At 38.1% G+C, this 27,779-nt stretch overlaps 2 protein-coding genes across 2 annotated transcripts in view; one reads left to right on the top strand and one right to left on the bottom strand.

Moving 5' to 3' along the window:
- Positions 1-27,779, top strand: part of LOC134674253 (scavenger receptor class B member 1-like) — a 254,420-nt gene that overhangs the window by 168,282 nt on the left and 58,359 nt on the right. The gene's annotated exons all lie outside the window — the stretch shown is intronic.
- Positions 752-27,779, bottom strand: part of LOC134674144 (uncharacterized) — a 34,791-nt gene continuing 7,763 nt past the window's right edge. Inside the window, exons 2-5 of the mRNA XM_063532202.1 lie at positions 21,784-22,026; positions 2,189-2,329; positions 1,487-1,546; positions 752-971 (exon numbers count right to left, since the gene is read on the bottom strand). Of these exons, the coding sequence (XP_063388272.1) occupies positions 774-971; positions 1,487-1,546; positions 2,189-2,329; positions 21,784-22,026 (642 nt within the window). The 3' untranslated portion in view covers positions 752-773. The remainder of the gene's footprint in view (positions 972-1,486; positions 1,547-2,188; positions 2,330-21,783; positions 22,027-27,779) is intronic.

Here is a 27,779-nt window from a genome sequence, read left to right as displayed (position 1 = left end):
TAGTCTACTTACCCATAATTAAATATCCATTTTCAACTATGTGCCTTATTTATGACAAGTGACAATCAGTCAATATAAAATCAAATTCGAGGGCTATATTTTGATGGCATAAAATATGGCTCGGACCTTGCGGGGGCAATGTGCTAGCCGGATAAATAACATGATGCTAAATATGTAATTCGAATTGATCTTTGTCGATAAAAATCTATGCACATTTTGATCCCTGATTTTGAAAAAGGTGCACAGATTTTTTACTGGGTTCGTAATGTTTGAGAAATACATGTACTTACAAGAAAAGTCGTTTTAAAAATATCAAGATACGTATCGCGACAAACGCTCAAGAGGAACTATCGTGCCAATTGTTTATTTCCTTTTCTATCTGCGACTTGGGTTAATATGACACCTATACCAGATTTCCTGGCGTCAGTATGGACTACAAACTGCTTTGAATAGGTACATGGCTAGAGAAGAAACAAAAAGATAGATAGGCTTGTCTTATTGCGAATTGCAATCGTGCATAGACACAGACACCAGAAAATTTGAAAGCTTCCTTCAGATATTATTTGGAAACGACATATTACGATTTAATACTTTTCTAGGTCCTCTCATTAATAATTATGAAGACCTACAGTTGTGCCGTTCTCGAGAACGAGAGAGTTGTATAGGTTTCCCCATAGTAAACAGAGAAAGAGAACATTCGCGAGAACGGGACAACTATATGAAGGCCCTGTATTCTCATTTTGATGACATATTTGTCCTTCATAAGAAACACATTACGATTTAATACACTTTTCCAGCTCCTCAACAGCTTTGTCGGCCCTGGCGCGCGTGTGCTTGCGCACGTGATTGAGTTTCCGCGTCGCGTGCGCAACTAGGTCCTTGTACGCGTGGCGCGAGTGAAGGATGTCGTCGCGGACGCGGTTGATCTCTTGCTGGGCCAGGCTGCGCCAGCGCTTCATACGTGGCATCGTCTGGAACGATGAAGGGTAAAGTAAGCATTAAATTGCCAAGGATTTTGTACTCTTTAGATTTCTTAAGCTACCCAACCCTGCGTGGTTTCAACGGTTGCACGTAGCCATTTTTCAAATTTTGGTACCTAAGCTAATGTAAGGAAGTATACAGTCAATGTTTTTTTCAGATGTTATGCTGTAAGAGTAAGCAATATTGAAGAGTTGATCATGACACAAGCAACTTTTTTGGATAAATTAATAATTTGCCAACGGGCTGATTCAAACTTTAAGATGAGGTTCTTCAAACAAAAACGTTACTTTGGACACTGACACATCTAATCCATATCGTTTCTAGATCTATTAATTGACGTTTCGTAAAGTTCGAATCGGGCAGAACGTTTAACTACTTATACCTAGGTGCTAATTAGGCTATGATAAAACAACACATCTTACGGCACAATGAAAATTTTATATAGTGACATTAATTTCTCAATACCGATAAAGTCAAAAATTAAAATGAAAAAGTTTCACCTCACCTCACATGCCAATCCGCAGTCTAAAAACATCTTGTCACATTTCTTGATATAATCGTCACTCTGAAACAAAACAAATGACAAATAATTGTAGCATTACGTCATAATAAATTATATAAAATGCTGCTGTCATGTACGTACATCTACATGTTACTCGAAGAAGTTTGGCATAGAGTCAATGAATAAATTAGTCTAACATTAGGTACTAATTGAACGCTTTGTACTGGCATTCGTCGAATTGTAAAGAATTATAAAGTTTGGAATTTATAAATAGAGTTGCCCCAAAATAGTCTACAGCCATTTTGATAGCCCATGCAGTGCAAGTGTTATTTATACGTCATAGTTTCATAGATGTTTGACGTTTAAAATAACACTTGCACTGCGTGGGCTATCAAAATCGCTGCAGACTTTTCTTGGTGTAACTCTAGCCCTAACGGCCTGATTCGAACTTAAAGATACGTCATAAATTTGCTAAAGATACTTATATATCTGGATCCATGTCGTATTTTTTGACGAATCTAAAAGTTCGAATCCGGCCGTAGGTAAGTATTATTACAAAACGAATACGCCCTAGACAGTAAGCACTAGATTGGCATAGGGCAGGCAGGATGTTTCTGGAGAATCTCACAGTTGACAGGACTGCCAACCATCTGCGTGGTGAAAATAAGGTGGCTCTACTTACTACGGTATGACAGGTTGAGTTACCTTGTTTAGATGCATTCGGAATACAACCATGTGTCCCAGCAGGAACTTGTGATGGTTCTCCGCGCTGAAGGTGGCGGCGCGACGTGCGTCACGCACCGCCTCTGCTACGCTCAGGTCATATTTTGCTGTGCAATGTTCTGGCTGAAACAAGGAAAGTTAAATTTATACTTATACTTAAAGTTAAGTCATAATTATGAATAGAGACAAGACCTCTACATACATTGAAGATATTTAAAAGTCTTACGAATATCGGGACCTCGAAAACAATACATGATCACGGTTCATATGCCGGTCGATATAAGACTAATGTACCTAATATATGTATGTATATTTTTAGACTGACGGCTCGATTCGGAAAATGAATTAGATTTCTACTAGACTTCAACAAGTTACGATACGGATAATTTTAAGGTATTTGTAAGATAGATATGTCAAATTTGATGTTTCCGCGATTGTGGAGGTCCTCTTGAACGATTTCGTCAAGTCATGACTTAGATATCCAAGTCACATCTAGTCGATATCTAATGTAGATCTAGTTGATCTCTAAATCGTCTCAAGATCTTGTGATTATCTCGAAATCCGAATAGGCCTGTTAATATTTATTATGTAGGTACCAATCAATACTAAAATATTCCTAGGTTAATAGATTACCTTGTGTTCCAAATATTATAACACATTTTAACGGGATTACTAAAACCACCTTCATGCACGTAAACATAACATCCCATAATAAAATATTGTGCGACATTAAATTCGGTGCGCCATTCAAGAAAGCTGTCAATAATTATAGACGACCAGCACGGACGGGTGACCTCATTGTCGTGTGGCCACGAAACCAGCGGTTTGCAGTTTGGCGTTAATTTTATTATTATGGTGCACTGGGTGAGGTCGTGTTTATTTTAGGCGGCGTAAAATGAACATATTTTAGAGAGCACATTGACATTACAAGTCATAATATTACGTTATAGGTACTCGTAATATTTATCAGTGGGTAACTGGGTATATAATGTCATCACCTATACCCCGGCTATGTCATTAGCCGGGGACAAATGGGAGCGATTCATAAAAATGCACTTATTCAAATCTGACAAAGGAAATAAATAGGTACCTACACCTAAATATGGGCTGAGTCATGTCATCGAATCGAACATTAAAAACTTGGACTCTCCTTGTAAAACACGGTTTTTAATGTGTTTTAATGTACATATACACGATGTCCAAAAAATAAGTCCATTCCCGTAGCCAGAGAGATTTTGGGATTATACTGAGCAACTTTTACTATGGGAACATCCCTAAATCGCAAAAAAAAAATTACCCTCCCATAGAAAATGGACATATATAATTCCAAAACCTCCCTGGCAAAGCGAATGCACTTATTTTTTGGCCAACCTGTATACTTAAGGTATTGATTGTTTTTTTTTTAATATCATATGTGACGTTATCTATGAAAAGATTGTACATTGTAATGAAAACTGAATGACTAACTACTGTAGGTACAATGTCTTAAGTGTGTACAAGGACTGGTTGTACAATAAAGTGCTGAATATTTTCAGCACTCGCCTGTTTCATGGCCACGCGTGTGCAAACGCCCGTCACTGTCAAGGTAATTCGTTACGACGCGAGTATTGCTTGCTGTGTTGTCGCGCGTCATTCCCGGTCCAACCTACAGACTATTCTAGGTATACAGGGTGTGTCTGACCATGGAGCTTTAAATCCAGGGCTCGATTCTACTCACTAAACTGATCTACTTTTATTATGGCACCAACCCCGAAATCCCAAAAAAAAAAATTACTTTTTCATACATTTAGGCTGATCAGATGTCGTAGTTTTCTATGGAAAAGCCAAAAATTTTTGCCCGATTTTAGGGTTGGTCCCATAGTAAAAGTAGTTCAGTTTAGCGAGTAAAATCAAGCCCTGGATTTAAAGCCCCATGGTCAGACACCATGTATGCTGTTTTAGTTGAGGTATCGAAACAGGGTAAAATGTAGTCATTAAACTTATAATATTGCCCTCCTAAGCGCCACTTGCACCATCCCACTAACCCGGGGATAACCGGTTAAACCTGGAGTCACCATGGTTACCAGTACAATTTGACACTTGGTTGACGGTTAAACCGCTTAACCCCGGGTTAGTGGGATGGTGCAAGTGGCCCTAGCCGAATAGCGCTATCTCAAAAACAAATGATTGTGAAAATGGAATTATAAGTAATAGAAACTAAAGTATAAGTTAGAAATGTATCTTCTTCTGAGATAGCGCTATTTGGCATAGCAGGGCAGAATAATAGTCATAGTTTAATCTTCATAGGTACCTATAATTACTAAAATCTTAAATAATAGTTATTACGATACAAGTGCGAAAAAAGGAAATTCGCAACGAGTGGCGAATTTTAAAATACGACCGAAAGGATTGTTTTAAATCGACACGAGTTGCGAATGACCTATTCGCACGTGTACCTATCGTACACGTTTTACAGTACATATTATTGCCCTTTAAATTTTCGACGTAATTACGTTATGTCCTTATTATAGCACAGGGTGTCGTAATGGAACACCAGATGTACTGTAAAATATTTATTTATTTTGCCTATAAATAGATACGCGACCTCAAACCCCACAATCGTGATCCAACGGACCTCAAGTTCCCCCAGGCAACCTAGGCTGCCTGGTATGCTGACCCCTTGAACCCTAACGACGCCTAATGTGGTCACGAGCTGCCTACAGCGACCGTTTAAGATGTCAGTGCGTACAATGTTACCTTTCAGAGGTTAGAGAGATCGGGTGACACCAAGGTAGACTGGCGGTTGAAATTTTATAAGCTTTTATTGATTATAATAATAATTTCAGCCTATATACGTCCCACTACTGGGCACAGGCCTCCTCTCAAGCATGAGAGGGTTTGGGCAATAGTCCCCAATGCGGATTGGGGACTTCACATACACCTTTGAATTTCTTCGTAAATGTATGCAGGTTTCCTCACGATGTTTAGCTAGTGGTAACCCGTAAATAAACATCAAATGATATTTCTTACATAAGGTCCGAAAAACTCATTGGTACTAGCCAGGATTTGAACCCGCGACTTCCGGATTGAAAGTCGGACGTCATATTCACTCGGCCACCATCGCTTTAATTGATTGCTGGATTAAAATTGGGCCTCATGAAGGTGTATGCCATGTATAACCCACTTGTAAAAAAAATTGCTGATTTTGACTCGTAACTTAGCAGTTTTCTTAATGACTGCAATTAGAACGATCCATGTCCGGTCCGGGCCGTCGCGTCCCGCCGCCGTTCTATAGAAACCATCATAATAATCATCGATCATCCGTCATAAGCTCCGCATCCGCCAACGACGTATCGGACGCCTCGTCCCGGACACGGACCGTCCCAGCGTGAGTCATCCTTTACCATTGTCTTGATTTTATGGATCAATCAACACGTTTTTATTGTCAATATTTACATCAATAATATCTAGTTAATTGCCATTTAATGACAACTATGACATCAGCACAAATCGTAAATTATTCCGATTTAATAGGTACCAATTTTCATAAAATATCAAACATGGTAATAGTTTCTGACGTGCAAAATGCACCTGGCTGTCATTACAGCAGTTTGTTAAATATTTTAATACGTTATTTTCCGAGTTGATCGACGAACGATGAATTTAAAGAAGGCAGAAACATGCCAACATTCCAAGCCAGGCATTAAGTAGGTACTAGGTAGGGCTACTTCTCCTACTGGGCGACCTAGGTACAGTATCGCTGGTGAGACGAAGTGCAAAAATACCTAAACGTGCTCGGATTTGTCAACTGGGAGCCTAGCCGTATTATGATAATAATTTATGGAAAACTCCCATTGAAACTTAAAAGTCACATGCATTCCGCTTAAAAAGACAGGTACCTACGATTGACGAAACTATATAACTATACTATAACTATATAACAACAAATTAAATCCAATCAAGATATCTCAAGGGCTTATTTTAGATTTAAGCTAGTTATTAATTCATTTAAATTTAAATTTTTAATGAAAAGATGATGAAAGTTGTGGAACAGTAGTCTTGTGTTAATAATCCCATACATAATACGTACTATATAATCATGTCTAATTAAACTTAACAATATTTAAGAAATGCGTATACTTTAAGTCAGCGGTCGGCAAGTGGCAACCTTTTAGCAGCCAAGGGTCACATAGTAGTTAACGAAGTTGACGCGGGCCGCACTTTGTTAATATTGATGACCTTATCAGATATTTGTCGGTTGTCAATATTACATACAAAATAGCCAGGGAGGCTCGCGGGCCGCAAGTGAGAGGTTCGCGGGCCGCTTGTTGCCGACAACTGCTTTAAATAATTAATTACCTGTAGGTATCACTAACAACTAACCTTGATTTACTTCTCAAACATTTCAAAGCATCCCGCATAAGATTATTTAGACAATTAAAATCATAATTTGACTGCGCTCGTCACAGACTAAAATGTTTTCATACATTACATATGCAATAACTGGCGGCCTTGCAGTTTATGCACTACTTCATGTTTTATGATCGTGCGCACACGAAGTTCGTCTGATCTTTCTCTGGGTCGACTGGAAGAATAGATTCAGGTTTATGTTTGCGATTTTCAATGTGCAAGGTCACATTAGTGCTTTTTTATAACTTACCTTGAATTTATGGCTTCGTTAAAATTATAAATAATTAACTAGACGATTTCAGGGGGCCTAGCCTAAATGGTAATGGTTGATAAAAAAGCCAATCGCACCTTAAACATTGTATATGAGAGTAATGACTTTTCGTAGCATACGTAATCTCGATAACAGCCTCTTGCGCCTAGTGGTAGAGTCACCTGCTTGCGCCTTCTGGAAACACTGGGACGATCTACATATGGGCTCCAGAGGCTTAGTATATAAGTTGTTATAATTTATTAGTTTTGTTATAATTTTGTATAGGTTTAAGTAATTAACATAATATTAAGGGAATGTAAACTAACACTATGGACATGGTCTGAATTAAATAAATTGATTGATTGATACATTATTTCTTTTCCTTTGGAGATTTTCGATGTACGATTGTCATCTTGGCTAGGTCTATGGGAATAAGTATATTTAAAAGTACCTATTATATACTAGGTAGATCCTGTAATATTCAAAACTTCAAATATCCTTGGAGATGTATAGGGTCTCCAAGAGTCAAAATCCTGTATAATTAACACATTAATCTGAGAAAAGAAACATACGAGAGCAGAATGAGGCATCTCACTGTAATTAAACTCAAAAATAAAGTTACTAGAGTCAGACCGAGAAAAATCTGCAGTGATTTTGATAGCCCACGCAGTGGTGTGTTATTTCTTATTTGAAATGTAAAATTTTCATAAAATTTTGACGTGTAAATAACGCTTGCACTGCGTGGGCTATCAAAATCGCTGCAGGCTTTTCTTGGTCTAACTCTATGTATAATAGCTCGTGTTAGCTTAAACAGACATGTTTCCACAAACAGCACCCCCCGTTCACGAGTAGGTATCTGCCGTATTCGAACTTCAAGATATTCACAAGAGACGACACGTATTAGATCCATTCTTGAGACGTTATAGTTTAGATATCAACTAGTTAGTTCTCTTTTGCAGCACAATTCGGGCAACCAATGTCACTTTTACGTTAGATAGGGTAAGATATCTATTAGATGTGAATTGGATCTCTAATTCATATATCCTGTGGAAATCGTTCAAGAGTATCTCCAGAATCGCGCAAATGTCAAATACAGTTTAGATCTTAAACATATCGTTATCGTATCTTGGTGATGTCTAAAAGATATCTAATAGATGTCTATGTCAAAATCCGAATCGGGCCCTATGACACACATTGTTGTACGTTAACATTAATATTTAAACTAGATTTAGTCCTAATAGTCCCATACTACACATACTATATGGTCAGTGTTGGTGTTTGAATGTTATTAAATTAAAACATCGTAAGGATTGTAGAGACACAATTGCTTTTCACTATATGTATACTTATGATAAAACAAATGACACTCGACTATGACAGTGGCAGTACAAAACAAGCATTATAATAAAGATAAATTTAATCAATTTAAAGACACCAATAAGTTGTATATTGGTACAGTATCATTGACTCAAGTGGGAAACACTAAGCCAACGATTACCGTATAATTTATTTGTGTGTCATTGGCGTACGTGTCGCCATCAACTTTAGATTAAGGGCCCGATTCGGATTTTGAAATAGACATCTATTAGATATCTTTTAGACATCACCAAGACACTATAGCGATATGTTTAAGATCTAACCTGTCAAATTTGACATTTGCGCGATTCTGGAGATACTCTTGAACGATTTCCACAGGATATGACTTAGAGATCCAATTCACATCTAATAGATATCTTACTCTATCTAACGTAAAAGTGACATTGACACAAAAGAGAACTAGTTGATATCTAAAATATGACGTATCTAGAATGGATCTAGTACGTGTCGTCTCTTGTGAATATCTTGAAGTTCGAATACGGCATTAGGACAGGTCCCCACTGGAAACCAGCGCCACGGTTTGCCGCGTCATTATGCTGAGTGGGGATCCTATTTTAGCGTCCAAATGTCTTTTATGTCTGCATGCTTTTCTTTTTATTCATGTACTAGGTACCTATGTTGTGGCGTTAAAATAAATGTATTTCTTCTTCTTCTTTAAAGACAGTATGCATATAGATAAATATTATCTTCATTTTAGCAGATGATGCACCGATCAAAATAAATAGAGCATCTATTAGTTCTACATTTTTCTCAGGCTCAATTTGCGTGGTGTCTGACTTCTATTTGACACTAGTCAAAGTCATAAGATGAAAAGAATTCTGTTATTGCTTTTACTTATCACCCTTGCTTAAGAGCAACGCGACTCCGCCGCGCCGCGCCGCCAAAAAGTCCCTCACATACAATCCAAGTTACGCACACATGCTTAAATTAAACTACACAAAACTTGGTATAAACATTTACGTAAAAGTTGTTAAAGAAATGTAAGTACACAATGGAAATAGATCGAATAGAAGTTTTGTATGTTAAACTTCTACTGGTACAGTATATATAGTTCGTTTTTTTAGCATTAGAAAGAACTTGCAAGAAGGTAAGCGAACTTGACATGTCTTTTAATTAAAAACGCTTTTTAAAAACCAAAAACTATTACTTATGAAAGCAGAAGAATATAAATGATCGTATTAGATTCATAATTGTTACATATTTGCCGTTACTTATTTTTAAAATAAATTTTTAGTCTTGTACGAGGGCAAAACGCCTGAAACATGGAATAGAGGCGAGGTGGTGCTGTTTTTCAAAAAAGGTGATAACAGCCTATTGAAGAACTACAGACCCATCACGCTTCTGAGCCATGTCTATAAGCTGTTTTCAAGGGTCATCACGAACCGTCTCGAACACAGACTTGATGACTTCCAGCCTCCCGAACAAGCCGGGTTTCGAAAAGGCTATAGTACCATAGACCACATCCATACGCTGCGGCAAGTTATACAGAAGACCGAAGAGTATAACTTACCATTATGCTTAGCGTTTGTGGACTATGAGAAAGCCTTCGATTCGGTGGAAACATGGGCGGTGCTTGAGTCTCTTCAGCGATGCCATATTGACTATCGGTACATCGAAGTGTTGAAGTATTTGTATAGTAACGCCACCATGTCGGTCCGAGTACAGGAGCAGAGCACGAAGGCGATTCCATTGCAAAGAGGCGTAAGGCAGGGAGGGACGTTATCTCTCCGAAACTGTTTACTGCCGTAATGGAAGACACCTTCAAGCTCCTGGAATGGCAAGGACTTGGCATCAACATCAACGGCGAATACATCACTTACCTTCGGTTTGCCGACGATATCGTAGTCATGGCAAAGTCGATGGAGGAACTAAGCATGATGCTCGATGACCTCAACCGAGTTTCACAACGGGTGGGCTTGAATATGAACATGGACAAGACGAAACTTATGTCAAATGCCAATGTTGTGCCCATCCCAGTTTCTGTTGGGAACTCGGTACTCGAAGTTGTTGACTCGTACATCTACCTAGGACAAGTAGTCCAATTAGGTAGGTCCAACTTCGAGAAGGAGGTCAACCGCCGAATCCAACTCGGTTGGGCAGCGTTCGGGAAACTACGTAATGTCTTTTCGTCCGACATACCTCAGTTCCTCAAGACGAAAGTCTTTAATCAATGTGTGTTACCAGCGATGACTTACGGCTCCGAAACGTGGTCTTTCACTATTGGCCTCATCTCAAAATTCAAAGTCGCTCAACGAGCTATGGAGAGGGCTATGCTCGGAGTTTCTCTGCGTGATCGAATCAGAAATGAGGAGATCCGTAGACGAACTAAAGTCACCGATATAGCTCACCGGATTAGCAAGCTGAAGTGGCAATGGGTAGGCCACATTGCGCGCAGAGAAGATGGCCGATGGGGTCGAAAAGTGCTCGAGTGGAGACCACGGACTAGCAAACGCAGCGTAGGACGTCCACCCACAAGATGGACGGACGACCTTGTTAAAGCCGCCGGAAGACGCTGGATGCGGGTGGCTTCCAACCGGTACGAATGGAGGTCCAAGGGGGAGGCCTATGTTCAGCAGTGGACGTCTTATGGCTGAGATGATGATGATGATGATTTTTAAAATGTGTTTTTCAATTAAAAGACACATCAAGATTGTTTACCTTTTTTCTAATGCTAAAAATAACGAGGTATGTGGGTAATTTGGTTAGATTGTATGGCGACGGCTAGGTTAGGCGCTTAGCACACTGCATCCGATTCGCGCGTGACTTTTATTTAAGCCCACTTTTCTTCTGTATGGAAGAAAATTTAGAAAATGCAGTCCAATAACATTGCTATGCAGACCGCTTCTCGCTTCATTATCGCTAATTCGTAATTACAAAGATCATCATCATCATCATCATTTCAGCCTATATACGTCCCACTGCTGAGCACAGGCCTCCTCTCATGCGCGAGAGGGCTTGGGCTATAGTCCCCACGCTAGCCCAATGCGGATTGGGGACTTCACATACACCTTTGAATTTCTTCGCAGATGTATGCAGGTTTCCTCACGATGTTTTCCTTCACCGAAAAGCTAGTGGTAAATATCAAATGATATTTCGTACATAAGTTCCGAAAAACTCATTGGTACGAGCCAGGATTTGAACCCGCGACCTCCAGATTGAAAGTCAGACGTCATATCCACTCGGCCATCACTGCTTTTTACAAAGATAAACTAACTAAAACCTCTACTTTAAGTACTCACGCTTAGAAATGTTCGCCAATCTGACCTGAATGCGAGCGACGTTACAATTAGACATTTAGCGCATATTATACGTGGAAACCAGGGATGTTGCGGATGCAGATTTTTTGACATCCGCGGATGCGGATATTATGGCTCACATCCGCGGATGCGGATGTCATGATGAGGTACTTAAAAAGGCCTAAATTTACATTTTAGTATTTTTTATTTAAATAAAACGAATCGTTTAGTATATGGGCAAGAATATAGGGTGCGTTTATATTTAATAAACAGTAATTTGGCCGACTTTTCTGGATTTAAGCCGCCGCTAAAGCAGGCCACTGACGAGCCTTCCAAATGTATGCCGTTACAATGGAATCATCCAAATGGACGGCATCCTAATATTAAACGTATAATACGTTTTTGTCATTCACGGACCGACTTTGGATTGCAACCACGCTATTTAGACTGTTGGAAGGCTCGTCAGTGTCCTCCTTAAGACGTTCGACATCCGCATCCGCATTAACCTACGCAACGATTTTATGCGGATGCGGATCTGGATGCAGATTTAGAAAATAACGCGGAAGTTCCGCGGTTGCGGATGCGGTTGCGAATATTCGTAACATCCCTGGTGGAAACGTTGATCGCGCAGTTATACGAGTTTGCTAACGGGCGACCTGCGGCGCGGGTCACGGCGCAGCAGTCTTACTTCCAAAATAGCGTATAGGGAAATTCATTTCATTCAGTACGATACGATATATGTACTTATAATTCTTATAAACAATAAAAACAAATCAATTGTTTTCTCAATATTTTTACTACGTAATTAAAATCGGATCACTAGTTCAATGATACGGTGAAATGTCTGTCGTATCCGACAAAAAAACGAAATTCGACAACAAAATAAAACTGGCTTAATTTAATGTAACTTAACGGACGGACACAACCAGATCAAAGTGAAAATGCATTATGCTTTTCTTCATTTTGTAACCCAATCGCTAAAGATCATTCGACACATTTGACTTGTCAGCAAAAGGTAAAATGCAACCATCATTATGTTTAGGATATCAACAACTGTATTACCAAGTCGTAAGGCCCATATTTGTATGTTCGCTTTAGTTAAAAAGTGCATTAGAAGCGTAACCCAATGATTTAGATCAAATGCCGAACTGTAAGCGTTTGTGTTACCGTAACAGCACAAATGTACTTGCACTCGTAGTTAAATGCAGTAAGTCAACTTTTTTAGAAGATTTTATTTAACATGTAACGGGGCCAATCTTTTATTTGTAGGTTTTTTTTTTACTTTTTAGGTCTTCTTCTTCTTCTTCTTCCTCGCGTTATCCCGGCATTTCGCCACGGCTCATGAGAGCCTGGGGTCCGCTTGACAACTGATCCCATGATTTGACGTAGGCACTAGTTTTTACGAAAGCGACTGCCATCTGACCTTCCAACCCAGAGGGTAAACTAGGCCTTATTGGGATTAGTTCGGTTTCCTCACGATGTTTTCCTTCACCGAAAAGCGACTGGTAAATATCAAATGATATTTCGTACATAAGTTCAGAAAAACTCATTGGTACGAGCCGGGGTTTGAACCCGCGACCTCCAGATTGCAAGTCGCACGCTCTCACCGCTAGGCCACCAGCGCTTCCTTTTTTACTTTTTAGGTACTTTTAGTTAATTAGTTTAATTCTTTTTTCTTTGTCTATATTATTTTGCTTATATTTATATTTAAGTTTAGTTTTTAATTAGTTTTATGTTTAGATTATGTAGTGTATTTTTAATTGTATTATTGTTTATGAATAAATAACCAACATGTAACGTTTATATGTTATAATATAATCTTGTCAATATATATAGGTAAATTAGATCCACATCCTATTATTCGCTTCGAAGTTTCTTCACATATAAATTAATATACTTAATGTAAGTTGCGAGACAATTCTCTATTAGGTATCTGCCCGATTCGAACTTTGAGATACGTCAATTAATAGATCTAGAAACCATATGGATTAGATGTGTCAGTGTGGAAAGTGGCGTTTTTGTTTGAAGAAACGTCACATTTAAGAAGAAGAAGAAGTAATACATTTATTTTAACGTCACAACATAGTACATGTAAAAAAAAGAAAAGTATGCAGACATAAAACAGATTAAGACGCTAAAATAGGATCCCCACTCAGCATGATGCCGCGGCAGACCGTGGCGCTGGTTTTCTGTGGGGACCTGACTTAATCTAAAATTGAATGGCGACACGTATTACGCCAACGACACACAAGTAAATTATTTACATTGATTAAAAAAAAAAAAACATGAACATTATTATTGATATAGCAAGGAAAACATAGAAAATTAATACACAAGTAAAAACCAGACAAGAAAAGAACAATCACATGACATAGACTACCGTCTTTTTTAAAAAAAATATATAAAAAATTTGCGAGGACAATAATTATTGGTATTTGGTGTGGTAACACCAAACCACAGTACACATTTGACACTGACACGTCTAATCCATATCGTTTCTAGATCTATTAATTGACGTATCTTAAAGTTCGAATCGAGCCGTAAGGTACCATTTAGATAAGTATGCATTATCCAGCAGTGTTTTCTCTCATGTCTCATTCTTATAGTTCGTTATTTTAGGGTTCCGTACCCAAAGGGTAAAACGGGACCCTATTACTAAGACTTCGCTGTCCGTCCGTCCGTCCGTCCGTCTGTCACCAGGCTGTATCTCACGAACCGTGATAGCTAGACAGTTGAAATTTTCACAGATGATGTATTTCTGTTGCCGCTATAACAACAAATACTAAAAACAGAATAAAATAAAGATTTAAATGGGGCTCCCATACAACAAACGTGATTTTTGACCAAAGTTAAGCAACGTCGGTAGTGGTCAGTACTTGGATGGGTGACCGTTTTTTTTTTCTTTTTTTTTGCATTATGGTACGGAACCCTTCGTGCGCGAGTCCGACGCGCACTTGCCCGGTTTTTTTTAGCATTAGAAATAAGGTAAACAATCTTGATGTGTCATTTAATTGGAAAACACATTTTAAGAATAAGTTACGGCAAATATGTAACAATTATGAATCTAATACTATCATTTATATTCTTTAGTTTTCATAAGTAATAGTTTTTGTTTGATTTTTAAATAGCGTTTTTCAATTAAAAGACATGTCAAGATCGCTTATCTTCTTGCAAGTTCTTTCTAATGAACGAACTATAAATGCTGTGAGTTTCGAACATGTATGAAGTTAGGCTACTGTTATGCACCTGTTGTCTGTTGTGGAATGCATCCTTGTATGCATAATGCATCCAGCTTGTGAAGATTACGAAGGCATGCCTATTGGCCTGGTATTCGCAGTTTGTAAGGCTTATAGGATTATTTCGGGTCAAATGGTTCACAATCGTGTTCCGGGTACGAATAATTTACTTTTTGGGCCGAGCGAAGTGAAGGTTTTTGTGTCATCTTGCAGACGCATTTGATCGTAAGTAGTCCTCGTTTACTTTATTTGCCTACTCTACTCTGCCCCGTGACTCTGCTCACCTAAAGTTGAGTGAACGGTAAGTTTAGTTTCCCTATACCTAAAAACCAAAAAAATAAATATTTAGAAATAAATAGAGTTACTGTATAATGAAAATAATACACATTGTGTAAATAAGGTGCAAGTGCAATATTTGCATCGGTAACGGTCTTGTTCAATAGCGTAACCTGAGTGCAAAATGCTTTGACGCGGCAAAACGCAGATGGTGTCAGTGTCAGTATTTCTCAAGGTTTCTCAGCGATTCTGTAGATTATATAATACATAATATAATATAATTTAGCCTATATTATACGTCCCACTGCTGGGCACAGGCCTCCTCTTAAGCATGGGAGGGTTTGGGCTATAGTCCCCACACGCTGGCCCAATCCGGACTGGGGACTTCACAACTTCACATACACCATTGAATTTCTTCGCGGATGTATGCAGGTTTCCTCACGATGTTTTCCTTCACCGAAAAGTTAGATACTGTAGATTATAGAATATTATATTTTAAGGTTAGTCCTTAATTTTACCGTTTATTTAAAATTAAAACTGTAAGCGTGTTTTCACATTCGATATCGGATGTCGGAAGGAAGTAAAATGTAAGAAATATGTGTTTCTCTGTATTTATTAATACATTTAATAATTATTACTAAACAACGACAGACAACGCAGAAAAGGCGGACTTAACGCCAATGGCATTCTTCTGCAGATGTTTTTGTCACAGGCGCCTTCCGACATCCGATATCGGAAAGGCCTATAAATTCAGCCATGTCGAAGCCCCCGTCAGCTGTCGGACCGACAATATTTGTTATGTGTAGGCATAAATGGTTGTCTGCGTGGCCGTTAAAGACAGCGCCCCCGCGGCTCGACTACGCGGATGTAGGATTCTACATCCGATATCTATATCGGATCGGACAATGTGAAAACGCTCTAAGGCTCAAATTATGCCAGTTACTCGTTCACACTGAGAAAAATAATCGCTTAAAACAATTGAAATTGCATTAAAGTTTAATGCTTTAAACAGTTCAATACGAGCCTATCGAACTAAGCAGTAAAGTTTACTGTTTATACGTTACGTACGAACGAACGTACATTAGTTGATATTGTAATAGCATGTGTGCTCGATAGATCATATTTTTTTCAGTGCAGTCTCATAGACGAGGAGAAATGTTTGCAAATACTTCTGGCATTGGCCTAATTTTAGCGGTTGATTAGAAACAGATTTGTCCCGCGTCATTAGTACCTACAAATACACTGTGATCTACGCTACGATGCATTTGCATCACAGTTTGGCTGACGTGTTTGGTTGCAAGAAATCGAGCTGTCTGGCTGTCTAGCAGAAACTGTGAGTACTTCATTTCAGACTTTATGCTGATCTTTAAAATGAGATACCTTCTTCTTGTCCCAAGCCTTATCCCATTACCTGGGGTCGGCTCTCCTTGTCTGCCTTTTCCACTGTTCTGGGGTTTGGACAAATATTAAAAGCTACCTCCTTCCTTAGTTTGGTAATTGGTTTTAAAATGAGACACCGATCGGTTACAGTAGCATAGATTCGGACTACGCTAAGTTTTCATGCCAAGATAGCTTACAGGGATAAACAGCATGCATTCTTACTGCCATGTTTGGGGAAAGTTAGTGTGATCAGAGTCTATGGACACCTGGAACTCATTATAAAAATCAAAGAGGAGGGTAGTTTGGGCGCTATAGAGGTCGAGGCAAAGAGAATTAAATCACTACGTTGGTCGAGGAGTAAAAACGAAACATCGGTTTCAGTGGCTGGAGGTTGGTCGACGCAAGGCCTGTATAGAAGCCCCCGGTTTATAGGCCCAAAAAGTGAAGTTTAAGTTTCCTAATGCCACAAAGAGAAAAAGAGGGGGCGTGAACAAACGTGGACAGCAACACGTGACGGGTACCTAATTATAATTTTGATGTTAGGTACAATATATAGTTACTATAGTTAGCTTTTGTAAATACAGAGGTGCAAGTCACGGAAAGTTTCAATAAAGTTACAAATTTCTCGGAAATTTCAGGAAGGTAAAAATGAGAAAAATGCGATTTCCATACAAATATATATTTATGTAAGTGTATACTCATGTAAGTTTTCGATTTGCGCCTTATGTTAAACTTTCCAACGCGAACAATCCCTTTATTGTAATACCAAGAGATACAGTCAGACTAGAAATTAGTTGACTAATCATTCTAATAACACTAAGTTCCGTAAACAATCGAAAGGAAGTGTACGACCCGATGAGCCAATCAGTGATAAGAATAAAGATTAATCACGATGTCATTCGGTAACAGTTTATTTATATATCCCTGTCTTACACGCCCATTATCAACTCAATACAGCGTTTAAACCAAGTATCAACTCAAGCTATTTCAAACTCTATTGAGACGTAATAAAACTCAAATTGAAATTACTGATAAACTGGCAGTTATTGTCTTGTGGATGTAAAGATGTTGTGTTCTAAGAAATCCCTTGTCATTACGGCATAAAGTCTAATTTTATAGTAGTTGGCAATAATAGTAATACCATATGTTATAATCATTCATGCACATAATGGATGTAAACGCCTTGTGAGTGACTGATAGGTGATGTGTTTATATTAATTCATTGAGGAAAAATTAATCGTAATAATTTCTGGTTGGTCTAGAACAGCGGTTCTCAAACTTTTTGGTGACGGAACCCTTTTGGAAAGCGAAATATTTGACGGAACCCCAATTTAAAAATTTTCGTTCGCCACTGTGGACCAGATATACCTATAGATGTCCTGGTTTTTTTTCTTATTATTACAAGTATTTTCGCGGAACCTCAACAGAGGCTTTGCGGACCCTAGGGTTCCGCGGAACACGCTTTGAGAATGGCTGGTCTAGAAAATATTAGTTTTTTAGGCTATGAAAAATGTTAAAGTTTAGGATATTTGGGTGAAACAGATCACTGTGTTATGTCTTTCCTGTAGACATACACAAGAGTCAAGGGCTATAAAGGTTAATTTTCTGATTTGCCTATTCTTATTTAACTATTGCCCACAGGAGAGAAAACTAGTGTGTTCGCGCGAACTGTACTTTTTTCTCTCCTGTGGGCAATAGTTAACAGTTTGTGGGCATGTAAGTAATGATTTTATCATAGTTCTGTAAATAAAAGGAGGACCTTTTCACGTGGATAAGGGTTAAATAAGAAAATTAACCTTTATAGCCCTTAACTCTTGTGTATGTCTACAGGAAAGACATAACATAGTGATCTGTTTGACCCATTTCGTGGCGGACTTAATTTTATGACAACCCTTAAACCTTGCTATACAAACATATATACTTCGCTAACACCTTATAAAACAAATGGATTTTCATGCGATTTTCACCTACCAATCCTTCCAAGTCCTTGATTGCATTCACTCGCGCTCACCACAATCACGACTGGCAGGGTCACCATGTGATGTGGGAGATGTGTAAGCGAAACACAAGTTATTGCTGGTACGAGGTTTATTATAAGACTTATTTCCAAAGCTTATTATACCACACAGGACTACATGAACGATAATACAACGTGGGATTAATTGTTATTCGAAATGATTATTTATTTATTAGGTATATTTGATTATTGATGAGGAAATGGATATTGCGATGTAATACTATCTACTTGTTTGTTACTTATATGCTTTTTTTTGACATTTAGATTTTATTCTAGAAATTCTAGACTAGTATTTTTTTATACAATTTTTTGTGGGATTAATTGTTATTCGAAATGATTATTTATTTATTAGGTATATTTGATTATTGATGAGGAAATGGATATTGCGATGTAATACTATCTACTTGTTTGTTACTTATATGCTTTTTTTTGACATTTAGATTTTATTCTAGAAATTCTAGACTAGTATTTTTTTATACATTTTTTTTTTTATGTTTGACGATCCTTTTGTGAAATTCTTAGTGTTAAATTTGACATGTATAATAATCCAATTTTATTATGGAATAATATTAACATCAATAAATTGCTCTGATAATTAGATTAAGATTAATTACGATTCATAAGAGCTTGTTGCTAGGCCTACATGAATAAAGTATATTTTGATTTGATTGATTGATTGATTGACTGCCTAATTAAGTTGGGTACATGCTTATATAGTAACGTAACGAACAGTGAGAGGGGAACATACTCCACACTACAAGACTGATTCGCGAGAAAGAGGTGTAAGTAGGTATAATTTGTTAAGGTTTTGTGTAACCAATGCGAAGCCGGGGCGGGTCGCTAACTCGCTAGTTAAACTCTAACTACAAGGCAGATCCTTCTCGTAAGTATATAGGTACGAATTGAAAACTTTAATTTCTAGATCTAGGTTTCCGCCAAATTCCATTGTTGTTTGTATTTAACATCGATAGATATCGTCGAATAATCATGGAACTTACTAGCACTAAAAGTGCATCCCTAGCTAACCTTACATTTTACATTGCTCGGTCAAAAAATATCACTTGACTACCTCGGATTACATTTTATTACTGGATGTGCTTCGGGAATACAGTTATATTTACACTACCTATTTATATTTACGGCATAATTATGTCAAGGAAGCTAGTATAATCAGGTCATACACTATAGCACTGGCAATGATGGCAATGGCGCATAATGGAACAATCGACTTGCATCAGATTACGCCAAAGCGCAGCCGCCAATCTGCGAGCATTAGATGGGTTAATGCCACTACCTCGTATAATACTAGACTTCACATTGGAAACTCAACCATACTGCTTGGTGATAGAGTACAGATTGGAAGGAAGAGGTAACGTACGGGCTAGCGATAGTTAGGTGCAAAACTGTATGCGCAGGCTTGAAGTGCATCGTATATCGTACAGGTTTAAATCTAAAGAAGATTATGACAATCCGTGGTTTGTTTTGATTATAGAGCTTAAGGGAAACTGGTAAGGTTCAAATTCCGATAAATATGTATTCATTATGGAGAGATGTTTGACTACGGTTATTTATATGGGATTTACGATTAACGCGCCATTATATGGGGATAGTCTCGATGACCTAAACATTGTTTTCAATGTTACTTTCGTCAGAGAAGCATTTTGTTGTTCTTTTTTAATATTTTTGTGTGACTTTTATTCGAATACTTAGTTGTATATTAATCCATATAATATATTATTACGCTCATTGGATCTTTTTCGACTCACTGGAAAACAGTCACTCGGGTCACTCCTACTCACTAAAATTAGTAAGAAAAAGAGTCTGTAACCTCAAAAAATCTAGATTAGATCTGGTCATATATGGGTTAATACATCGAATGCTTGGTAGGATAAGAGTCTAATGCAGTCTGCAGCAATGTCCTTTTGCAATACTGCAGCAGTAAGGCTGATGTGGTTTGAATCCCAACGGTAGGTACCTTAAGAATTATACAAATACTGTAAGTTCTCTAATTACTGTGTAGCAAACATAAACTAATATTATAGCTATATGTATACATATATAAATTGTAATTTGAAGAAATGTGCACACATGCCTAAAGCAAGTGCTATAGAACATAGCCCACGTTAAGAGCTTGTACTGATGACCTATTTGCAGATTATCCACATGAACGCTATATCGGCTTTGGTATGCATTTCGCTTTATCTCAGTTGCAATAGAATGCAGAAGATATATCTCTATAGGCCGCGCTGCGGTAGGTAAGCTATGTTTTGTTTTGGTTATAGCTTAGACTGGTAGGTAGGTATATGCAATGTCAAATAGCAAATAGCAATTGCCTAGTGTGATCCACAAAACTGATATACAAGTATGTACTTGCCTGCTTTCAAAAATAAATTTTACTTTACTTGAAACGAAACAATAGTTAGTGTATTTTTGTGACACACATGTATTTCCGACTGTACTTTTCATTTTCATGTTTTATAAAGCACGTACTTCTCGTGATCTTTCAAATGAGCCTAAACTCGATGTTTTTGTGTTTTTCCACCGAGGAGCTCATTTTTGGATCTTCCGACTGCATCATAAGATAAAAAAAAAATAAGATCAGCTCCAATTTTACATAAATATTCTTGCATTGTCATCGGAATTACCCCTGTGTTGTGTGGTGTGCCCCTTAAAAATATTTTCCATAATCCAGGGAGGAAAATGGGGTCTATGTTTGTATGAAATGATTTTTTTTTTGTTAGCCTGGTTAATCCCACTGCTGGGCAAAGGCCTCCCCTCGCTTCCTCCACTCAACCCTGTCTTTTGAAATTTCCCGCCAGTCCGGACAAAATACGTCCAAGTCGTCCCGCCATCTCCTTTTTGGTCTGCCTTGAAATTAAATATTTTTATATTTGTATGGGGAAGTGGTCGTCTACTATCCTCTTAAAGTATTCTAAATACGTTTAACCCATGCAGTGACATGTGAATAAAATGTATGTTAATAAATACTAACAGGAGATAATGAAAATAGAAAGGAACCAGCGACATAGTGTAGGTGCTTTCCCTTGTTAATTGCTTTGTGAGCGTAGGTAATATATTTGTCGGCGGCCGATCGTATAATCAGGCCGATCGTAAAGTTCTGTTTTGATGGTAGTCACATTAAACCAAAAGATAGGTAGGATAGGTTCGTTAGGTTAGCTTGCTTTAGGTGCCCGAAGGGCATAACTGTCCAGAAATAGGAGCCCTCAGGGAACTAGACAATGATTTTGCAAGTTACGGATGGTTTCTAAAAGTTAAAAAAGTTATTGGAAATTTTAGGCAATTTTCAAAGGAAATTAAGGAAACTTTCCTTTTGGAAATGTAATAATGTAACTAATATAGTCTTTCATATCAAGTGCCAATATTTACGAAAAAAATAAACACTCAAAAACACTTACAGCGTTCCTCAGCGTCTCTTCCACTCCTTTCGTCGCCTCTTCCTTCAAATCCACCATCTCCTTTATAAAAGTCTTCATATCCTTCCCAACCTTCGCCGAATACTCCGTGTACAGCAGTAGAGCATCTTCCCTGGCGGAGCGAAGTTCGTCGCGAAGCTGCGTCGTTTGACGTTGCTCGACGTCGACGTCGACGTCGTCAACGTCGTTAACGTTCGAGTCTTCTCGGACGTACACGTATGTTGGCTGGAAAGAGATGGGAAATAAGTAAAATCGTTCAGTCATTTGTTTTTATGGGTTCTCGGCGTTCAAAGGGTTGACAAGTGCCACAATTTACAACTTATCTATATGGGTGATCCTTAAGGGTTAGCTAACTAACTCGGAGTTAACCGTTTATAGGTATAGTATAGTTTAACCCTGTATAACCGGTTAACTGCCAGTTCGTTGGTCAACCCTGGAACGCGCAAGTGGCCCTTAGCGGGCTTAGCGCCACTTGCGCCATCAAACTAACCCGGGGTTAACCGGTGAAACCGCTAACCCAGTGTCAATTTGTACTGGTAACCATGGTAACTCCAGGTTTAACCGGTTAAAGGTACAAAGCTGCACATCAATCAATCGTCAATTTAAAAAACCGAAAAAGCAAATTAGAACCTAAACTTGTCCAGCTTAAATTTCGCATAAATTTAGCACAAACTTTTTAATTTTAATGGCTGCCGTAAATTCTATTTTAATAATCTGTGACGTCATGCGTACCGTACGCTTCATTACTAGGTTTTAAAAATATCAAGGACCTAGAAATACCAAGTTTTATGAGTAGGAGATTAGAATTCAGAAAATAAGCAAATTAACGCTTTGATATAATCTAACTAGTTGAGAGTTAGTGCGCGGGTGTGGACACTGAACATTGTTTCAAGTTACTTTGGGAGCATTCCTCGGGCTGTCCCGTACAAACGCATTTTATTTCCTGTGTTGCGACTTTTTTTTCGGCATTTAAAGTAGCCAATTATTTTTCTGTGCATAATTTTGACCATTTGTCATAGAAAAGGAAACTCCTGTACTTGCAAATCTTCAAAAAATCGCGTTTGTACGGGACAAATGGTAGACAATTTCATGGAATGCTCCTTTGGTATAGTAGTTACATTTTTTAACCCGTGGAGCGCCCTACTGTCACACGTGTGCTGGTAACTAGTATAAGAGCTCCATACTAGGGTGATTCTGGGGCGCTCCACGGGAGACACTAACAAAAGTTTAAAATTACATTAAATACGTATTGCTTCAGGTCATATTATACGAAATCACGATTATTTATTTTAAAATAACATAACGGTGGTATATTATGTATGATATGATTGATATCGTTTTTCCATACCGACTTATAAAGCCACTTTCGTTTTCCCTAGCACTGTTTAAAGTCAAACCAAAATTCCCCTTGCCACATTTTTAAGCACAACCCAAAAATAATAGACGAAAATTTATATATGTGCAAATAGACTACAAATAATAGATCTAGCATCGCCAGCAAAAACACAGTGACTACACTTTGTTAAACAAATTATTACACATTTTCATGACACATAGTTTATTTCACAGCAGTAAAACAACAATAACACAATGTTACAGGTGATAAACTCAGAACAGTCACCCGTATATGTTTTATGCGTTTTAAAGTTGCACTTCGGGTGCTGGTTTTGAAGTAGCCTTGTTACAAAGGTCGTCATTGGTTGCCCGAATTGCGCTGCAAAAGAGAACTAGTTGATATCTAAACTATAACGTATCTAGAATGGATCTAGTACGTGTCGTCTCTTGTGAATATCTTGAAGTTCGAATACGGCAGTATCACTCTTCCTCACTCGGCAGTGACGGTTGCGTTTCGTTCGCTACGGAGCGTTAACGATTGCACGTTGGCTACGCACCCAGTTTAGGAACTATTTTGATGACGTAATAAAGGAAGCATTAAAAAGTCTGGCTTCCTTCGTGTATTTAGGTACGTTTTATGATCTAGTGCGAAAATTTAGCTTGTTTTGTTATTGATGACCAGCGAACCAGAGTCATACGAATCCGGTGCAAAAAAGCCACTTCCATACAATCGAGGTTAACTTCGGTGACTACGCTCTCATTTTAATTGAACATGCTTAAATTACATGAAACATGACGTAAACATTTACGTAAAGTATACTGGCCGATTCGAACTTTAAGATACGTCAATTAATAGATCAGGAAACAATATGGATTAGATGTGTCAGTGTCAAAAGTGACGTTTTTGTTTGAACAAAGGTTTACGTTAGTTTATTTCATGAAGCTGAGTGTAGCTAACATAAATAAAATAAAATAAATAATTAAACATTATAGGACATTTTACACAAATTGACTAAGCCCCACGGTAAGCTCAAGAAGGCTTGTGTTGTGGGTACTCAGACAACGATATATAATAATATATAAATACATACTTAAATACATAGAAAACAACCGTGACTCAGGAACAAATATCTGTATCATAATACAAATAAATGCCCTTACCAGGATTCGAACCCGGGACCATCGGCTTCATAGGCAGGGTCACTACCCACTAGGCCAGACCGCTCGTCGGTTGCTGTTAAATTTCTAATAACTATTCTAATAACTAATAAAATTATTCTAATAACTATTAGTAATAAGACTACCGACGGTGAGCGATCTAAGCCAAACAAACCCGACGGAAACGATCAGATTGCATTGTTTATAATGTTTAGATACTACTACAACTATTACTGTTAGAATAGTTCCGTTGTAGTTCTGAGAATAGCTGTGAAGCTTGTGTGAATTCCAAACTAGTTATTACTGGTATTAACTTTTCAAGATAGTTGTAGAGTTGTGGGTTATACATTTGTTAATTGACCATTATAGACGAAGAAATCAATGAAAAGAGTTATATTCTACCTTTTTAGACACCATACATTTTGATTATCTGTGTAACGTAACGGGGCAAAATAATACCTACACAGTCACATACATACCGGGTGTGGCCTGTAACATGAGCAAATAATTAAAACATAGATTGTACTCCTCAAACGGTGACACTTTTGTTCTACAACTTTTAAAAATTATGAAGGATTTTGACTCTCTATTTTTCATACAAAATAAATATTATCTTCAATGGACGCCATCGCCACGCCATATCATTGTGATTGACGTTGCTTGTCACGTCTTAAACATAACAAAATTCGCAATACATTGCGTCTTAGAATAAACTTTAAAGTGTATTAAAAATCAAACCACAAGTTATTTTTAAGAGTCGCTGAACAAATGTTGGTCAGTATTAGGAGTACAGCCTACAGTTTAATTTTTTGCTCATATTACAGGCCACACCCGGTATATTGGAACATCGGTAAACAAAAGCCACGTAAACTACAAATATTTAGGTATTTTACGTAGAAAGTTCGAAAAACCGGGCAAGTGCGAGTCGGACTCGCGCACGAAGGGTTCCGTACCATAATGCAAAAACGAAACAAAAAAAAAAGCAAAAAAAACGGTCACCCATCCAAGTACTGACCACTCCCGACGTTGCTTAACTTTGGTCAAAAATCACGTTTGTTGTATGGGAGCCCCATTTAAATCTTTATTTTATTCTGTTTTTAGTATTTGTTGTTATAGCGGCAACAGAAATACATCATCTGTGAAAATTTCAACTGTCTAGCTATCACGGTTCGTGAGATACAGCCTGGTGACAGACGGACGGACGGACGGACGTCTTAGTAATAGTGTCCCGTTTTACCCTTTGGGTACGGAACCCTAAAAACTATTACCCGACTTGGAATTTTTTGAGTACTTAATTAAGTATCCTTCTTTTTGGAGGTCGACTAAAAATTTTATTGTTTTGTAAAATTGCACAAAATATCCACAACTTTTGACCCCCCATAATAAATAATCATTTTATCAAAATCATTTTAGTTATTGCGAATATACACGACACAAACATGCATACCTAGTCTACCTACCTACATACATACTAGGCTGCTCCCCATAGTCGGTCATTAAAACTTGTCCAAAGAAAATAAAGATGACATTTACTTAATAACTGCATACCTACGTAATCCATATGTTTATTATATTTGCAAGGTTGAATACCTTGTCGGCAAATTAAAGAGCCTGCATTCTTTCCCACGGTCGGTATGTTAGCAATGTCTCTGCTATTTTACGACTATAATCCTGCTAGGGATTATAATGTAGGATTAGAACTTGTTTGAAAGCTAGGGTTGAAAAGTCTACTCTAGGTTCTCGATGTACCTGCCTAATTTTTATTCACTAGGCTATTGTTGAAATTTAATCTTCTCTCTATTTAAATCGGTCCTTGATCAATTCCGAAAGAAAATGGAGATTAAAATACTTTTTTCGTACTGGATTTATGTTCATATTCAGAAAAGCTTAAGCCGACCACTGACTAACAGTCCGCCGGACGATATCGGCCCGTCAGTTGTTCGGAACTGTCAAATTTTTGTTCTAACTGACAGGCCGATATCGTCCGGCGGCCTGTTAGTCAGTGGTCGGCTTTAGATAGAAATGGATTATCTGAACTCTCCTACTAAGTATTTTGTAACTCGAATGCCTTCAGTTCAGAGTATGTAAAATACCAGTTACCTACTGTCAAGTAACTACGGTTTAAAAAAGGACTTAAGGACGTTCCTTTTGTAGAAAGTAAACTTTAACGCGAATTAACTTGTACCTATTTACTTACAAGTTAATTACCTACAAGTAACCTACCTAATTTACCTACGCAGGTACTTACCTACTTATAAATAGATGAAGGCATTTATTTAAAACCAAGTTCGGTTTTCGATACAATTACAAAGCTCCTCGAAGTCGCCCGCGTTAGAGCACTGAGAGGGCTTTAAACCTAAGTATGTGAGGGATAATAGCTTTATCTTGAACATGTTACTGTTAAGTAGTACCCATTGGTGCAGTAGTTTTATTAAAGGCTTACTTTCTATAAAAGGTGAGCAAAAAAAACAATTTGTTTAGGTTAGCAGACCGGAGACACTTTAAGTCGCCTCAAATATCAGCAAAACCAGATAAACCTCCATTATGCCTCAGTAGAGCCTACAATGTCCTGTAATAAAAGACCTACAATGTCTTGTCCTGTCTTAGCCTGAACACATCTTATTGCAATGCAATTGGGAATATAGGTATGTATAACGCGCTCATAAAACAATGAGAGAGCACTGGTGTGGTGTGGTTTTAGTGGGTATAATTCTCCCCTAGTGGAAAAAACTGGGAGGTGTGAAGTCCACATACAAATAAGCCTTCTAAATACCTCCTCTGGTAAGAGTAGATTAAGTATATATATTCCCACATCGTAAGAAAAAGATTATGTGACATCATCTACCCTTAAAGTTGGTTAGCGCGCCATGGAGCGTACTAGCGTAGTATTCTCGAAGCGAAGATGACCGATCGCATCAAAATCACTATCAGCCCGATTCTTGAAGTTCGAATCGGGCCGTATGTACAGTCGCCATCAGATATATCGGGGCGGCTAAGGCGCTCACAAATATCTGAACACGCCTCTATTGTTAGGGCGTTAGAGTGTGTGTTCAGATATTGTGAACACCTTGGCTGCTCCGATATATCTGATGGCGACTGTACTAGTACGCTACTAAAGTGGCTGAAACAACCGTCTAGCTGAAGTTTAGTAGAACTGGGTGGGACACGTTTGTCGTATACCGGATGACTTGTGGGCTAGTCGGGTCCCACAAAATAGAACCCAGGGTTGCGGCAAACCTCGACAGCGTTGGCTAGATGACATTGACACCTTTGACAGGAACTGGCGGGAGACGGTGCGAGGCCTTTGCCCAGCAGTGAGACACTATTAGGCTCATATACCTAAATAATGACATCATAAATATCGTAATACCGTAGCTATAAAATAAGCCATTAATTTAGCGTAGTAGGTACCATGTTATACGTATTTTATGAACATTTCATAACAATGAGTCATCAAACAGTAACATATTAAGTAAACTGAAGTA

Source organism: Cydia fagiglandana, chromosome 2, assembly GCF_963556715.1.
Source record: "Cydia fagiglandana chromosome 2, ilCydFagi1.1, whole genome shotgun sequence".
Lineage (NCBI taxonomy): Eukaryota > Metazoa > Arthropoda > Insecta > Lepidoptera > Tortricidae > Cydia > Cydia fagiglandana.
Note: the sequence above shows the minus strand (reverse complement) of the source record. Positions and strands in the feature narration are given on the sequence as shown.